At 37.9% G+C, this 16,444-nt stretch overlaps 1 protein-coding gene and 1 long non-coding RNA gene across 2 annotated transcripts in view; one reads left to right on the top strand and one right to left on the bottom strand.

Moving 5' to 3' along the window:
- Positions 1 to 16,444, bottom strand: part of LOC310849342 — a 431,248-nt gene that overhangs the window by 277,174 nt on the left and 137,630 nt on the right. The gene's annotated exons all lie outside the window — the stretch shown is intronic.
- Positions 1 to 16,444, top strand: part of EMC2 (ER membrane protein complex subunit 2) — a 43,005-nt gene that overhangs the window by 21,847 nt on the left and 4,714 nt on the right. The window contains exons 6-10 of the mRNA XM_083749404.1: positions 5,180 to 5,265; positions 5,409 to 5,468; positions 10,258 to 10,339; positions 10,961 to 11,071; positions 13,142 to 13,246. Coding sequence (XP_083605530.1) covers positions 5,180 to 5,265; positions 5,409 to 5,468; positions 10,258 to 10,339; positions 10,961 to 11,071; positions 13,142 to 13,246 — 444 coding nt within the window. The remainder of the gene's footprint in view (positions 1 to 5,179; positions 5,266 to 5,408; positions 5,469 to 10,257; positions 10,340 to 10,960; positions 11,072 to 13,141; positions 13,247 to 16,444) is intronic.

Below are 16,444 nucleotides of genomic sequence, written 5' to 3'. Positions count from 1 at the left end.
AAATGAAGATGGGAGCAAACATTTTAACATTCGTTAAAGACTTCAGTTTCTAAATTAATATGATAGGGTCATTTAAAACCCTAAATTAAAAATGAGGCACTTGAAAGTCATAGTTCAGGTGCTAGGCAAGGACCATGTAGCCTTGACATGTGGTGAAAAAACAGTTGTGAGCAATATGTCTTATGTATGTCCAGGTTCTGTTATACTCCATTAGCTTCAGCCAGTTGAATCCTTGGAAAGGAATTCATCTCTTCCTCCAAGCTCTTGATGTGCGTCTTTTAGATTTCCAGTTTGAAAATTCACTGCACCAAGAGCGTTCTCCAAAAAGTGATCCTGAGTTACTGGAAAAAAGCAGATGAAGTTGGGTTCTGAAAGTCAATCATATCAGGAGAAAGTGACTGAGTGAAAGAAAATGAGTGCAGCATTTGGTTTCCCATATCTCCTGGTCTTAGGGATTTTAAACTTCTGGAAACGACTCATTGCTTCCTACCTCCCTAAAAAGTTCCAGTCATTTCAGTTAGAGAAAATCTTTCAATATTGTGTACCCATCATAATGCATGGATCAACAAAAAGGAGGTGATAATCCTTTAAAATGTTTATTTACTATATGAAATTGAGATATAATTTTGTTTTTAAACGTTTAACAAATATAAGCAACAACAATTATTATAGCAAAACGTGGAAGTCCTAGCACTGTGTTACATATACTGCTGTGTTTCAGGGTTTTTTATGCTTAACACTGGTTTTCTGACATGCTAATAATTTTAGTAAATTGAGAAGTATTCAAGTCTCAGTTGTGCTCTCCAGTGTTCTGCAAATTCATTGCTTTACATATTCGTCTTTGGAACAGTTAACATATAAAGAAGAAGCACTTGTTTAATATATTTTTATAATTAAGGCATAATAAAAATTCTGAGTAAAAGGAGATCATACTCTTTCAAAATGTTCTTTGCTTTGTTTCTCTCACAAAGCAAGGAGAACAGATGATTTTTTAAAATATATATATATATATATAACAGATAAAATTAAGACTCCTCCCTGCCTTAATTAATGGCATTAATGTATGAAGCAAGTATGTTATTTCATAGTTTGGGACTTTGCAAATAATAGGGAGTAAGTGTGATAATCTTTTAAAAGTCCAGAATCAAATATGTGTTAGATTCAGATGTACATGCATATTAAACTTCAGTATGGTATTCTGAGTATGTTAAAATGTAGCCTGACTGTTTCAGCTAGTGCTTTTTGATGTTCCTTTGGTGAACCTACTTGCTTTTTATTTCAAATGTTGGTCACAGGACAGATACTGGTCAGTGGGTGCTGAACACGGAAATATTGTCCAGATTGTATAACAAAAATTATTCCAATAAGCCTAAAATGGTCAATGTCTGTATTAAGACATTTATCCAAAGATCTCAGGGCGGTTCACAGCATAAAGATACAAGTGATCAGGAGGGAATCTCTACCCTGTCACCGTTAATGTCAAGCAAATGTACTTTTACTGACCTGTCCAAAACCACCAGTGCAGTGACGCCAACAGTGGCTGTGAGGTGCCGTGGTACTGCTTTACATTGGAGTTGGGCTCTTTGATTTTATGAGCTACTATGCCATAATCAGATGGTTGGATAGTGTTTTCGAGGTTACCAGCATGAGTTTGACCAAACTGCGGGAGGCATTGGAGGACAGAGGTGCCTGGCGTTCTCTGGTCCATGGGGTCACGAAGAGTCGGACACGACTAAACGACTAAACAACAACAACAACATGCCATCATCATGCATACAAGTACATGTGTGATCTGTGTTCCATGCCAAGGAGCTTTCTTCCTTTGGCAACACTTATTTTTAATACACGGCTCCTGGAGGTTTGCCATGAAACTATTGAGTCCAAAGTAAAAAAATTCCTCACCCCACCATAATGGTATCTTCCTTCACATTACAGAGATCCAGAGGAATCCAGTGTTCCATCTTTGGAGAAATAACTTAATCTTCACTTTAAAAAGCAATGTTATGAGCAATGTTAAGGATTACAGGTTTACATATTTTCTGCTTTGTTTTGTGTGTTTTTTCTTTTAAATTCAATCTAAAATGTTGCAGAGTTCTTTCTCATGAAAGTCATCACCTTCAAAATCCCCTCCTGGTAAAAGCTCGTTCCAAATTTAGTGTCAGTTTCTCTTGTTAATCAAATGCAGAAGTTGACACATGTTCAAATCCTCACTTCACTTTGAGTCTACTTAATGCTATTTTTTTTAAAAAAAGAATCATGACAAATGGAGGATTAGTTCTTGAGCCAAATTGGGGATTATTGGCCTTTTTTAAACGAATAGTTTGGAATAGTTCATTGTTTAATAAAGAAATATGGGATATACTAAAGCACCTTGGCTCATTTGATACTAATTATAGCATAAGTGTTCCTTTAAGATGACCTATATCTTTCCATTAAGAATGATGGCTTTACAGAGCCAGCCAGTAATCTCTGTAGGGTTTTGTTCTGAATGCTGGGAAATGGATAGGGGGAAATTCTATGTCACCAGTTCTGCACGGTCAAGCAAAACGGATCTGGTTGCAGACACATTTTGACCAGGTCCTGAAGTACATTTTTAATGAAAAGCGGGGGCGGGGGGGGAATCCTCTTGTATGTCAGACTAGTTCTCAAGAATCTCTTGTTTTGAGATGAATTCCAAATACTTTTACAGACACATTCTAGCTTATTGAAGTGAATCATTTTCTCACTTTCCTACCCACCTAGTGAAGAATACTATCTGAATACTTTTCCGCTGGTGGCAGTTCCATGAATCAGTTGTCATACAATTAGAGATGAATGGGTTTCCTGTTTCTGGTTATTTTTAAAATATATATTGTTCTACAGGTAATGGAATACATAGTAGGACAGAAATAATAGTTTCTGTTGGAATGATTAGAAGATAGACAGGTTTGATCTGCACAAGAATTTCTGCAGGTTTTAAAAATTTATGTGAAGCTTGAGTTAAACAGTACTGACTTTGCTTGAAAAGACTATAGACAGTCGAGGTTGGAGCAAGTCTGCTAAGTAAATTGCATCACCTAAATATCATCTTAAGTATTCCAAACAGTTTTAGCTAAATTCATTATACTACTGGAATAGGATAAAAAGCCTGTTCTTCAAACCACCATCACTAAGCCAAGAACAAACCTTGGCTATAGGTTCAGACATAACACTAAGCAAGGGATTATAGTTTGTTTCTCCCCAGCATTAGTGGGGAGGAGTAAAGTGGGTGTGATTGGCTCGTGAATGACCAACTGTTAACTGTGATTTATTGTCTGAATGCTGCCAGTTTGTATGTCCTATAATATAGGAACAGTAGGTTGTGTTTTCTCTTTTAAGTATGGATTGTGCAAAGAATACTGAACTGTAGTTCACATCAGACCTTTTATGCATGTTTGTATGTGTAGGGAGGGAGAGAGAGAGAATAGTTATGGCTTTTTCAATACAGCAGTTAGTTTTTATTTTGGAAATTGCAGTGTATGAAATAGCTTTGATTCTCTAAACCTGCAAATTCCATGTTTTTACAACTAGAGGGTATCCATTCTTCCATTAGGGATGGTGGGTAGTATAATAGGATGGGGCACAAACCATTTTATGTCTGTTTCTGGCACTATACCTATAAGCAGTCAGGGCTCTAGATGTTTGGGGCTATGATCTGACTTGGATTGTTGAAGGAGATGAACGGCGTCACATATTTAGGGGGGTGTAATAAATGCCTGATTACTGTGGAGTCTCTTCAAACTGGCGATATGCAAGTCAGTTGGCCAAGCACACAAAGGTATTTCAAGTTATAACAACAGAAGATCTATCAAGTTCAGAATTTCACAAAGTTTCAAAGAAAAGCCCCTTCAATAAGAACATAACATGGGCTTTCATTATAGACAATGTAAATTAATATATCACTATCTAATGCAAATAGACAATATAACTTTAATACATTGATATATAGCAGTAGTGTTTCACTGCTCAAAACATATTTTGAAGGGGTGTTTTTTAAAAATTCATTTTTGAGGGGATTGAGACTGCTGAAAGAAGCAGGTTATTGAACAATTAAAATTCCTGGAGTTCACGAAAGTTGCTTGGTTGTAGAGCAAGGAATTCCATCTACTGCATGATACAGGTGACCTTAGAACCTGGTATTACACACTCTCGACCAAACTTTGTAGTCCTCTGATGTGATCAAATGTCAGCTAGGAGTTCGTGCAAGATAATGATCAGTTTATACATGTGCTCTAGAAAAGGATATAAGGTTTCCCTTAGCAGGAGGGCTTAGGGGTCTGAATGGCTTCTGTTGTGTGGGAATTCTGTGGTTTACAAATAGAGCAGCAGCCGCTGGAAAGTCTGATTCCAAACCATTTGAGGAGGCCCTCCTTGTGTGTTTCTGAAGGAATGGCATTCAGAGGTGGAAAGAAAGAACCCCTCTCATGGTAATGAACTGTCAGCTCTGCGGCTGTAAGTGAAGTCAGTTTTTTAAAAGCTGGATCAGTTGGCTCAGTAATTTGCCTGATGGCTTATGTTCCCAGACTAAAGTTTTAGGGTGTGACTCTTTGTTTCCCTATTATGAAGTTGTTAATTTGATGAAATAGCTGCCCGGTAACTTGAAGGTGAAATAGCTGTGTTAGGGAAACTGAAATGTTACAAAATTTTGTGTACTGTCAGAAAACCTTTGCACAGCATTGTTGTCATTCGCACCATGCAGAGGCAGCTTCAGCAAACCAAGACGTCTATTTAGTTATGTAATGCTACTTTAAATATATTTTTTTTTTTTCAAACCTGGGGGAAATTGTAGTGAAATGTCCTCAGTGCCTGGCTATCCCTGAGACACAGCACAAGAACTGATAGGATGGCAGACATTGGACTGCATAAAGATTAGCATCCCCTGCTGTGTTGTAATTATCAGAATCTGGACAGTCGCTTATTTGGCTGAAATGATTCCATACAGTTTTCACATGAAAAGTAAAACCTACGCAATGTGACAGCAAGAAGTTTTTAAATCTCTCAGCAGGATGTCATAGGGTATATTTATAAACTCCAGCTGAGCAGTTGCTCTGCAGTGGAATTCCTCCGGCATTGAGATAATAATTTGCACAGTCAAATTGCCTGCTTCACAAAAACCCAGGGAATTATGAGCACATAATCCTCTGTTAATGTCAACCCACAGGCAGCAAGAAAGCGTAAGATTGCCATTCGAAAAGCCCAGGGGAAAAATGCAGAAGCCATCCGAGAGTTGAATGAGTATCTGGAACAGTGAGTGTTTTATAAGAATACGTATTGTGTTTTGCTATTCTGATAAATCTTTTTTAATTAAAATGGAATTTACATTTGATTTACTACTTTTTCTTCCCTGCTGTTCATTTTGCAGAATTCTCCATGTTTTGTTTTGTTTTTAGATTTGTTGGTGACCAAGAAGCCTGGCATGAACTCGCAGAACTTTACATCAATGAACATGAGTAAGTTATTTGCGAAGCCTAAAACTAAGAGTGTGTTTTTTTTTATGTATAAGGAAGAAACTAGTAACTAAGGCATCTGTTGGAAAATAAACAATTTCATTTTAGTAGGATAAGCAATATCCTAAGTAGCCTTTTGTGGCTGCCAGGTCCCTTTATTTTCTTTTTTATTTAAATGACAGAAAATTCTTTTTGTGTTTGTTTTGATAGTGATGGGAATAAATTTCACCTAGTAGGTGAAACTGTCGGGGGGGGGGGGGAGGGAACAGCTACAGACAGCTAGGGCTGACAGTTTAGCAACATTACTTAAATTGTTTTATGCTCTATATTTAAGGAGTGGCATGCATGAACTGCATGTAAGGTTTAGGCATTTTCTTCTTTGAGGAATCATACTAATGATATGGTTTGAAAGTCTACTCTAGTGCTTTCTTCACAATCTGCAAGTTTAAAATGGGTATTTGCTCTCCTGGGTAAAAGACACCATGCAGTCAAGAATGTTGAGTGTTGGACGAACTTTCTTATTGGATATTTAATGTTTTTGTTAGCTTTTTATTGCTTTAGTGACAAGAGGAAATCCCAGTGTGAGTGGATTAGCTCAAAGCCTTAGTTCAAGTTTTCTAATATCACGGCATTAATTCTGACCTTCATTCCATGGCAAATAATTGTGGTTTTCTTTTGTCTTTATTTTTTCAGCCCAGGTCTAAATTGTACTATGATATTTCCTTCCTTCCTTTTCAGAGAATAGACAAATAATGAGATTCTCAGGAGAAAAGGCAGCCATTCCATTGGGTTTCGAAAAACAGCTGTTTCTCACAGTAGAAATAACGTGACCTATTTGACAATAGAATTTAATAGATAATTTTAGTGTTCAGATTTCCAATGTGTGTCAAGAAATTGTCCTGCAACAAACATCCTGATATTTTTGTGCAATGTTTAGTACTATAATAAACTTTGTGGTCTCAATTTAAGTCATACTCAGAGAAGACCCATGGAAATCAATAGGCAATTAAGTCACTAATTGATTTTAGAGAGACTTTGAATTGACGACAAAATGGCAGGAAAGAAAGGGGCAGTAGCCACCCCAACAGATAGAAGGAACTCAAAACAGGAGGAATTTAAACTAGATATTGCAGAAATCCTGGTGGAAATTAGGAAAGAGATAAAAGATACTGAAAAAAATTTAGACAATAAACTTGATAAAATAGAGGAAAAAATTGATAGATCAGTGGCAGAATTAAAGGGTCAGCTAGGAGAGGTTAAAATAAAGTCATTAATTGATTTCAGTAAGTCAACTGAGGATCAAGTAGGATGCCACTTTTACTATTTAATTAAGAGTCAGCAAAATGTATGGAATTCGTATTAGTTTGCTTACAGCTCGAACATCAGACTCTTATACAACCTTAAAGAGTAATAATTTTATTGTGGCAGAAGCTTTCCTGTACTAAAGCCCGCATAGAAAAAAAGGCTAATGTGCACACACACACACAAACACATTTTCAAAGTTTGTAAACATCAGGGGGGATAAAATTAGAGGTGACTTAAAAAATAATAATGAAATAAGAACTTATTAATGCAAGCACATTAAAATTTTTATTTATATTAAAATTCACTTTACTTCTATCCAAAATACTGTTTTGGTAAATTATAAATACTTATGACAATAAACCAGAGGTGGGCAGCTTTTTTTCTGTTGAGGGCCACATTCGCTTGGCCATAATCTCTTCGGCTGCACACTGGCAGTGTGGCCAAGGCCAGAACCAATTATTATTTCTCTTTCTGACACTTCCTTCTGTCTTGCATTGTGCCCCACCCCACCCCCACTTTTTTCGCTTTCAGCCCATGGACTGCAGGTTCCCACCACTGTTAAAAAGCAAATAATATGAACACATACTTCCCATCTCATAGAAAGTGCTGTTTTGTCCTGTAATTACCAAGCCTTGCTTCTAAATGTTCTACGCAGAAAAGCTACAGTTTAGCAAAGAATAAAGCGTGCCTAAGATAATTGGTTTTAAATGGGTTCAGCCGCACCTAGCGTCGTGCTTGATTGGGTAGTGTTCAGCTTAGTTTTACTCAAGAGTAGAGCTGTTGAAATTAGTGGACCTAACTTAATCATGTTCATTAACTCCAGCGGGTCTACTGTGGATAAAACCTATTTGAATGCCACCCTTTGTCTTTAAATGATCTTGGTTAGTGCGTCCTTCTAACAGCAGAGAATGTGCCAAGGGCAAATCTGTAATGCACTAGTGACTCACCTGTTGCTAAGAATATAGAATTCCTGGGTGTTAGAGGATGTGGGCTGCATGAGCAAAGGTTTTGGCTAATGTCCATAGACTATTGCAATACTTTGTATGTAGATCGGCTTTGAAAACAATCTGGAAAATGCAGCTGATCCAAACTAGGGCTGCAAGACTTGGCCTGTTTGATCATATGCTAGTGATTTACAAGCTGCACTTGCTCCCAGTCCTATAGCTTAGGACCTGAGTATTTTAAAAAACACCTCCCACTTGTATTAGGGATGCGGGTGGCGCTGTGGGTAAAACCTCAGCGCCTAGGACTTGCCGATCGCATGGTCGGTGGTTCGAATCCCCGCGGCGGGGTGCGCTCCCGTCGTTCGGTCCCAGCGCCTGCCAACCTAGCAGTTCGAAAGCACCCCCGGGTGCAAGTAGATAAATAGGGACCGCTTACCAGCGGGAAGGTAAACGGCGTTCCATGTGCTGCGCTCGCTCGCCAGATGCAGCTTGTCACGCTGGCCACGTGACCCGGAAGTGTCTGCGGACAGCGCTGGCTCCCGGCCTATAGAGTAAGATGAGCGCACAACCCTAGAGTCTGTCAAGACTGGCCCGTACGGGCAGGGGTACCTTTACCTTTACCTTTACCCACTTGTATTTACCTCATCCTTCCTCCTCAGAGGGAGATTGTTCAGGGTCTGTCAAATGAAGTGATGGGGTTCTAGTCCAGCAAAATCTAGAATACACAATGTTGGCTATTCATGCTTCAAATCAATCCACCAGACCAAGAGACCATGATGGTGTCTGATATCAGGCTGTCTTCAGTAAACAGCAAGGCTTTTTGTGTGGTGGCTCTGCTTTTAAATGTGTTTTTGAGGTCCTGCTTTTAAGAATAAAGGTGGTGCTTTTCTGTTCCATCCTTTGATGCTTATCTTTGCCTTTGTAAGCCTGACTGCTGCTTGCTCTTGTAATCATTATAAATTTTGGCATCATTTTTGAAGGTTTTTAATTCTTCAGTTCTATGTAGGCTGCTATAGGAACCATTGTTTGAAAGATAACTAGAAATATAATAACTAATTAGCAGAGTGTGGGTTTGGGGCTTGCATTTGCTGCAGTAATGTGCAATAGTGTCTTGAGTATGCATTTTTATCTTCTGCCTTAGCAAAGGCTAATGGGAATGAAGGGTACTGATCTTAGCTGCCCTGGTGAAAATGTTTAGCAATACTTTAGGGAAGCTTTTAATGTTTGATGGATTACTGTATTTTAATATTTTGTTAGAAGCTGCCCGGAGTGGCTGGGGAAGCCCAGCCAGATGGGCAGGGTATTATTATTATTATTATTATTATTATTATTATTATTATTATTTTATGACTGGATACTAAAACTGGCTTGGATCTAACCATTTTCCAGTTACAGTTTGCTACACAACTACTGGTGCATGTCTTTGAAACACTTGTTGGTCAGATTCTTGTGAAATCATCTGTGCATGGATGTTTCTGGCAGCAGCTTCACAGCAAATGCACTCCTTTCTCAGCTGTTGCAATTGCAGGAATCACTTCTGGCTGTGTCCTTGCACAGCCTAGTTTCAGCTAGATGGATGGGGTACAAATAGGGTTGCCATATTTCAAAATGTGAGAATCTGGACACAAAAGTTGTTGGTCTTGTTTTTTATTTTTTATTGCAAATTAAGTTTCTGAGCTATTTTTAAGGGAATTCGCCAAAACCTACAATTCTGACATGCATTGCCATACATCCAGGTTTTCCCAGACATTTCAGCAATTTCCTCCCAGACACTTTCCTGGGTACAAATAATAAAATTATTTTACTCACATATTATTATACTCACGTTTCTCCACATGGCCTTATATGTTGGAAGGCATGGTCATGAGAAGAAAAATGTCCCACACATAGTAGGTTCAAGTGTTGCATAGCAGGGGGGAGGTGAAGAGAGTAGAAGTGCGAACAAGTTTCAGGAGTATTTTCTCCTCTTCTGCTGTAGTGTGTAGAGTGGAACTGGTAAAGCTCATATATCGTGGGATAATGAGCCTCAGATGGGCCCTGGAGCCATGTGTCTTGCTTGTGAGTGAGGTTTGTGAGTCCCTCTTTGCATATTAATATCAGAAGAGTGTAAAGCATAAACTGCATTACCTGTGCTTTTGCTTTCTCTTCTGTATGAAGAAGAAAACTTTGAGTATAAAAACATCACTACAGTGGAACCTCGGGTTACATACGCTTCAGGTTACATATGCTTCAGGTTACAGACTCCACTAACCCAGAAATAGTATCTTGGGTTAAGAACTTTGCTTCAGGATGAGAACAGAAACCGTGCTCTGGTGGCGCGGTGACAGCAGGAGGCCCCATTAGCTAAAGTGGTGCTTCAGGTTAAGAACAGTTTCAGGTTAAGAACAGACCTCTGGAACAAATTAAGTACTTAACCTGAGGTACCACTGTATTGCCGTGCTCCTGTAACTGCACTAGTGGTGATAGTACTAGTAATAATAATAATAATAATAATAATAATAATAATAATAATAATGGTGTGATTTTCTGGTTTTGTTCTTCAGTTATGCAAAGGCAGCCTTTTGCTTGGAGGAACTCATGATGACTAACCCCCACAACCACTTATATTGCCAGCAATTTGCAGAGGTGAGTATTTCAGGACAGTCTGGGTAGCTAGCAGTTGTCTTTGCTCAGCGGCCAGTTGGCAAGGCATGTTGTCCCTGCAGTCTGCCCACTTGTTGTCTCCCACGGCTTCTACTGCATTCTTTTTTTCTACCGCTGGCTTGCATCCTCATATTTGGTTAGCGGACTGTTGTACTGAGACGTTTTGTTTTCCACTACAGTGGTACCTTGGTTTACAACCATAATCTGTTCTGGAGGTCCGGTTGTAAACCAAAACAGGTTGTAACCCAAGGCGTGCTTTCGCCCGTGTGGCCTCTCCCCCCCCCCCCCATTGGTTGTAATCCAAAAAAAAGGGACACACACTTCCGGTTTTGATGTGGTTGTAATCCAAAATAGTTGTAATCCAAAGCAATTGCAAACCAAGGTACCACTGTAATTGTCATCTTGGTTTGTTTTTTTAATAGTTTAGTTAAGCATCAAATACCCCTTACACGTTTTAACTCCATTCTTCAAGCTGCATTAGTCTGGTATTCTTTTCACTCTCAGAGGAAAAGCTCACATTTCCATTTCTGGGATTTATTATAAGTGGAACAACTTTTCATAATGTTAAATTAAACATGCTCATCAATCTTGCATTTGAAACAGGTTAAATATACCCAAGGAGGGCTTGAAAACCTTGAGCTCTCAAGAAAATATTTTGCACAGGCTTTGAAGCTGAACAACAGAAACATGAGAGCATTATTTGGACTTTATATGGTGAGTATGAAGGCATTTAATCCCTCCCCCCAAATAATTAATTTGATTTTTAAAGCTTTGCAAGTGGAGTTGAGACAGGAAAAACATGCCATGCTCCTTGATGCAAGTGTGATGTCAGGTGTGATGCATAAGTCGGGTTTGGCTTGTTTCTTCCTAGCCTTAGCAAACTATATAACACCAACAAATAAAGCAACTTTTCTCTTCCTATCATTATAGGCAAGCACATCTTAGTGTCATTGAAGTATTAAATCATTTAATTTAGCAATTCTATTTCAAGTACAGTACAAAAGTATTTAGCTGAAGCATTAAGGTAACTAAAAATTCCTACTAATTAAATTGTTCTATAGCGTCTTGCAAATTTTCAATAGGATCTTAAAACGGATCCATTAGAGAGAGAGACTTGTGAAGTTTTTTTTTACTCTTAGTGTAAACACGCCTCATTTTACTGCATGGAAAGTTCTGAGTATGTGCACGCCAAAGTACTTCCACCACCTCCTCCGTCCTTTTTCTTCTGGCTTTATTTTGGTACCTTCAAGAGTTCTGATACACTAAGACTTATTCCCTCCAGTGTACATGATGACTTCCTATGCAGATAAACTTTCTGTGCAAGAAAACTGTCCTTAAACTATCACATCATAAGTGCACAGATCTGTTTCATTCTATGCCCAAGTACTGTACATTTCCATTCATACTCTTACATTGCAAGAGCCACACACATTGTTTTCACTTGTTATGGGTCAAGCTTCTCATGTGGTTTGCTGCTCTACTTGCATGTCAAGAATGGGAGCTAGGATATATGATCCTCCGTTTTCCTCCTCCTTCTGAATGTCCTGTTAGGGAACTGGGCATGAGAACTCATTACCACAGAGAAGCAACAGTACTGAGGTTCCCTTCTTGACGATAAGTTCTTGGGAGATAAAGGCAGGACTATAATTGGACAAACCTCAAGCCTTTTTTCCGGGGCAGGGAGCCCTCTTTTTGCATTCAACTTAAATAACTAAGTTTACACCAAATGCACTCTGGGGTGAACCACCATTTGTATTCTTGTTCTGTTGTGCTAAGAACATACGATGTGCATACAACTGCTGTAGTGACAAAGCTTTCTTATATTAAAAAAAGGCATTAAGTAAAGGATTCTCGGTATTTGAAGTGCTGATTTCCAGCTTACACACTTTTTATAATAGTGCTACAAATTCCTTCTAATGTTACTTAAACAGCAGTGCTATGGAATTTATAAGAATAGGGCTACTTAACGATTAAAACATTTTTTTATTGCTGTCAGCATAGAGGATCAAATATTGACTTATCTTATAAAACTGCAGATGAAACCTTTTCCCTCTCAAGGTCTGTGGTGATGCTTGCTTTTACTACCTGTTGACAAGATTTGAGGTTCTGTAATGCTGCCAGATCAAATAACAATTTCCATAGAACTAGTAGTCAGGATGCGCCGTCCTAAATGTTCGCATTTTCTGGAAACGAGATCATTCCTGCTTTGCGCATGTTAACAGCAAATCTTCTTTTGAAGTTCTTACATTTTGTGTTTTAGAACTTGTAACTTAAATAGCATGATATTCATGCACATTCAGGCCTTCGGTTTTAGAAGTTTTGCTTCCAAGTTTTCTGAATTGTTAAGGGTATGGCTGGAATCCAGAGAGCTGCTTTAGACGCAACTCAGGGCTTGTGAATGCATCATGAACGTTTGAGTTTGTCTTTGAACAGCAGATCCCTATGCAATATACAAACTGATTTAGACATTGCCCTGCCTCTCAAAAGTGGTTTGCCAAGTGGCGTGGGGAACTGCTGTTTGCAGAGATATTAAAAGTTCACTGCCGTGCCTACCTTGGAACAAAAGAGAGACTAGCAGAACCACAATGTCCAATTTCTTACTTGCTTGTTATAAAAAACCATTAACTTAAGATATATTGTAGTTTTTGCTTTAATGTGTTTTGTTTTAATACCTATGCTCACATTTTCCCCGTTGCACTGTTTTATCATGTTCCATGTGTATTCAATATTCAGGTTTATTTTGCAAGATTCTGTTGCTGATTTGGTTTTTTGTCTTCTTTCTAGTCTGCCAGCCATATTGCTTCCAATTCCAAGGCAAGTGCAAAAATGAAAAAAGATAATATGAAGTACGCTGGTTGGGCAGCAAACCAAATAAATAGAGCTTACCAGGTGAGTACTGTGTTAAAACTCTGATATGCTTCATGCACCATGTTACAATAGACCTTTTCGCCTTGTTTGCCTCTGTGGTAGGCAACTGGAATTGGGAAGGCAGGAGTGTGGAATAAAGTCATAAAGAGGCCATGCAGATTTCAGAGAATAAAATAACATTAGGACAAAAGGATTTTTATTTTGTTTTTCATCTTTTTTAGAGGATATGAATATATTGCAAAAGTTGTCTAACCTTTGAGTGTATAGTCTGAAGGAATCCTTGTGCATCCATGTGTGCATAAATTTAAGTGTCTGCTCAACTATAAATATAATTAATTTCTGGCAACATTACCATATTGCACCATTGCAGTTTACTGGAAAGCCAGTAACTTACCTTATTTTAATTAAAATAAAAATAGTTTGATAAAAGAAGCTATTATTTATTTGATATTTGGTTGGATTTAATTGCTTAGCTTTAATCAGTCTTGAGATGTTTTGAACTGTTCCTCTGATTCTGTTAAATTGATGGTATATATAATTTATCTCCAAAGATCACAGTGTAAATCTGAAAACACTGCTTGTATTTTATTTATTTCTCTCTCTCTCTCTCTTTTTTTTTTTTTTGGTAAACTTATGGTCCAATTCCATAGTTATGTTGGAGCTGGATCAAAATAATTGCAAATTGGCCCCTCTCTCAGTTGATACTTACCAGAACAGTTCACATTTTACATAACTAAAATGTATTTAAAACAAATGTCAGAACTTCTTTGTGACTTCATATGTTTGTGATGTACTGCATACTTCAGCTGTATTTTAGCAGAAAAGTGACAAATACCATATCTAGCTGAAAACTGCAAGGGGAATTTCAGTATGCAAGATACAATTACGTAGATTAGAAGTTGGCCAAAATCTCAAGTTAACACCCTACTCGGGCAAAATGTACTATAATGATCTTTACTGAATAAAGACCAAATCCTGGTTGAGCTGTGCTTATTGTATGGTTTGGTCTGTTTCTATATTTGCACTGAAACTACTGAAGAGCCTGAAGCAAAAGGGCTGAAAAATTGGCTTTCTTCACATTGAGTGAATCTGTTCTCAATAAGTACTATTCTACTAAAGGTTGCTATCTTACAAATGAAAAAAATGAACATGCCAAATGATTCTTTTAAGGGGAGTCATATTCTGTATGGCAAAGGTATCTAGTCCCCAGTTCAGGGGCCTGGTCCAATCTCCCAAGCAATTCTCTCCCCTCCCTCAAAAAAAACAAAACCCATATCCCTGTTGATCTAGTTGTGTGGATCAGCTTAGGAGGGGCATGTTAATGAAAGAGTGTGGGATCACCACAGCCACTTTGGGCCACATGTACTTAGAACATGCAGCTCCAAGTGGGTTGAATAAGGGTGGATACAGCCCTAATACAAATAATAATAATAGTTGTTGTTGTTGTTGTTGTTGTTGTTATTATTATTATTATTATTATTATTATTATTATTAATGTTTTAAACGTTGTAGTGTGGCCACTATGGGATTTAAGGGGAAAGAATCAGCTTGTCTTAACTGTTTGGGGCCCTTAAAATAACTGCACTAATTAGTTGTGAACTAATGACATAAACTACAATATATCTAAATCACTAAAACTGAAGAATCCTCGCTTGTGTTCTGTGTGCTTAACATCAAAGCAAAATGTAGGTTCCTATTCCTTCAATTAGTTTATTGTGTCTGTAATGGAAGCATTTTAGCAGAGAGGTGCAAGTTTGATTAACGTTAAGTGTTTTTTGTTTTTTTTTTAAGCCCTTAATATGATCCACTCAGTAATTTCACTGATAAATGCTTTTGGACACATGACTAAATTCTCTAGTGTTAGGCATCCACATGTTGTTTATTAGCGGTGAGGTGATTCTGTTACAAACCATTTGGGACAGAAAATTTAATCATGATTTCAGAGAGACGGGGAAGTAAAAGCTTTGTCATCCGCTGAATTGGTGCCTAATGCTGGAGTACACAAAATAATTGGTCATAAACTAGAATTCGAAGTGATTTAGATGTCCAACTAGGCTTTTATTGATTGTGACACCATTGGGCTTTGTTTGTTCTAACTTGAAGCCTATGCCAATGTCATTAAAGGAAGCCATTTTTCAAGTTAACAAGGGCCTTTCCTCCTGTTACTTGTCTTATGTCAGAGCTGTCCTAAGTGTCCCTAAAACAGAATAGGCATCGTACTAATTATTTTGAGCTCCCTATTCCTTAAGCAGTTTTCAAATCAAGCACAAGGTCTTTGAGATTTTTCTATAATCAGTTTCTTAAGCAGTTAAACCTCTGTAAATATATGGTTGGGCTATCTCCACACACACACACACCTGGCCCCATTTTTCACCTTCAGTCTTCTAAGATTTGGGGTTAAGATTACTTAATCTTTGAATATGGTCCAAGGGGGTCAAAGGCAGGTTAACAATTCTTCCGTCTTGTTCCAGCTGGAATATTACCTGTCTTACCACAAAATTTTGTCATCGGGTCATGAGACATTTGCTAAATTGCGTTAATTATGAGAGAAAAGGAACACATCATAAATCAGGAAATCTCATATGCAGGACAGCCATGGTACTTGAAGAAGAAAAAAAGCATTAAACTGGAAATTTATTGGGTGTTTAGATGTTAATGTTAGTTTGAGAATAGGTCATGAAAAAAAATTTAGATAGTGGCAAGCCCTTGAAAAGAAATTACACCTACAAAGGAAGGGTATATATGTTGCAATACATGGTTTGGACCAAATTACCAGTTAGGAACTTCTTTGACATAAGCCTACTAATTAATTAATTAATAATAAAAAACAGGTTAATTTTTAAGAGCAAAAACTGTCTGAAGTGAATGGAACATGAAAATCTTAGCACAATTCCTGTTTACATCCACCTGAATAATTCTTAGTAGAATGTATCATTAGCTGGTAAATCTTCTGCAAATAATGAAGAAAGTGCTGGAGCTAGCTCATTGTAGGTATAATCCACTCGGCTGTTCTCCTGTGCAAATCCTTTGAAAAGTATTAGAGCTATTCAGGAGTGTCATTGCACGTTGCCATTTGTACGTATGCCCTGTTAACACACAGCATATTTCCCACCGGGGTTTGCCCCTGGAAGTTTGGATGGAATAGTCCACCCATTTATCACTGCTACAGCCATACGTTTGCCCGTATAAATAAACAGCAGACTGTAGGACATTTAGTTG

The sequence above is a fragment of the Podarcis gaigeae genome, assembly GCF_964106915.1.
Source record: "Podarcis gaigeae genome assembly, chromosome: 7".
In the NCBI taxonomy this organism is placed as follows: Eukaryota; Metazoa; Chordata; class Lepidosauria; order Squamata; family Lacertidae; genus Podarcis; species Podarcis gaigeae.
This window is presented reverse-complemented; position numbering and strand designations above follow the sequence as displayed.